This window comes from Acyrthosiphon pisum, unplaced genomic scaffold (genome assembly GCF_005508785.2).
Source record: "Acyrthosiphon pisum isolate AL4f unplaced genomic scaffold, pea_aphid_22Mar2018_4r6ur Scaffold_21552;HRSCAF=24225, whole genome shotgun sequence".
NCBI lineage: Eukaryota > Metazoa > Arthropoda > Insecta > Hemiptera > Aphididae > Acyrthosiphon > Acyrthosiphon pisum.
This window is the reverse complement of record NW_021771032.1, coordinates 4,358-5,657: the sequence shown is the minus strand read 5'-3', so window position 1 is coordinate 5,657 and position 1,300 is coordinate 4,358. Positions and strand designations below refer to the sequence as shown.

Below are 1,300 nucleotides of genomic sequence, written 5' to 3'. Positions count from 1 at the left end.
AACTGTTATATTGCAACATGTCTAGCTCAAAATATTTCAATTTGGCCTATATCTGATGTGCAATATAAGTGTATGACTTTACCATGGAATTATAATGGCAATAATAGTTTTGCAGTGTTTCCCATTTTACACAGTGATTGTACACAATAAAATAATTATTGAAAGAAAAAAATATATATATAACATAATAATATTACAACAGGTATTAACCTAGTATAATTGTAAATAGTTGCACATATAAATGTATAAATAATAAAATAATAATATTACAAAGGTATAATATTACACATATCATGTAGTTATTGAATTTTATTTATTTTTGTTGCATATAGGTAAAATGTTTAGATTGCCTTACTTTCAATAATGGATAACATAACTCATCAATGGAGTGTTGTTGAATATGATGATGAGACCATTCAAATTGTTCCCAAGTGTTGGGTAACCATTGATGATGATGGAAATATGGCTTGTTACTGGCCACCGTATAGTTTTTTTTCAAGCAACTGTTCAAACTCTCTCCACAATGAGTGGCGTTTGATAGATGACATGACGATGGAGCTCCTGTTCCCCCGGCGAACGACGGGCAATATCTGCCTGAAGTCGCCAGCTAACAGTATTGGTTTACCACCAAACGGTAGTGCCGATCCCATGATGTCCTTGAGCAAGCGATCGACCACCGTGAATTGTAGGCCCGGGGACATGGGCGCTTCGTCCCAGACAATCAGCGAAGCTTCACGTATCCTTTGCGCGCGCAAAGACTGCATGGTGATACTCGAAGTAGATTGTTCGGTCAGCGTTCCCAATGGCAATCCGAAAGTCGAGTGCACCGTCATGCCGCCCTTCATGAGGGATGCGGCGATCCCGGTGTATGCCACGCTCAACACCGTTTTTTGTCTGTTACGAAGCGACGATATTAGGCATCCGTATAGCGTCGTTTTTCCCGTTCCTCCTGGCCCGTCGACGTAGAACATTTTCTGAACGTTGCGGTTGTCATCGACGGCCGCCATCACTCGATCGTACACCGTTCGTTGTTCGTCGTTCAATTCACTCAATCGCTGTTGCCAGGCAACGGCCGCGTCTATTGCACCGAACATTGGGTCGTCTTGATCCGGTTCCAGTAGATCTTCGTCTGGACTGGGTAGACCGTAGTCGTCGAGTGATTTTCCGCGTGCACGAAGTAGGTCTCTGATTGCTTTGAGACACGCCGCCCTAGCGTGGTCGACGTTTTGGAAGCGCCGATTGAAGTCTTCCATCATGTTGACTTCAAACCGCCGGTACAGGTCCGCGGGGTGGCAAAACA

General features: G+C 43.5%; 1 protein-coding gene across 1 annotated transcript; it reads right to left on the bottom strand.

The window, feature by feature from the left end:
- Positions 1 to 470: 470 nt before the first annotated feature.
- LOC103311940 (ATP-dependent DNA helicase pif1-like) lies at positions 471 to 1,256 on the bottom strand. Its single transcript, XM_008191781.1, has one exon. The coding sequence runs from the start codon at positions 1,254 to 1,256 to the stop codon at positions 471 to 473; it is 786 nt and encodes a 261-aa protein (XP_008190003.1).
- Between the last annotated feature and the right edge of the window lie 44 nt (positions 1,257 to 1,300).

Excerpts from the sequence above, each read along its gene's own strand:
- LOC103311940 (XM_008191781.1), bottom strand. The coding sequence starts at position 1,256 with ATGATGGAAGACTTCAATCGGCGCTTCCAAAACGTCGACCACGCTAGG.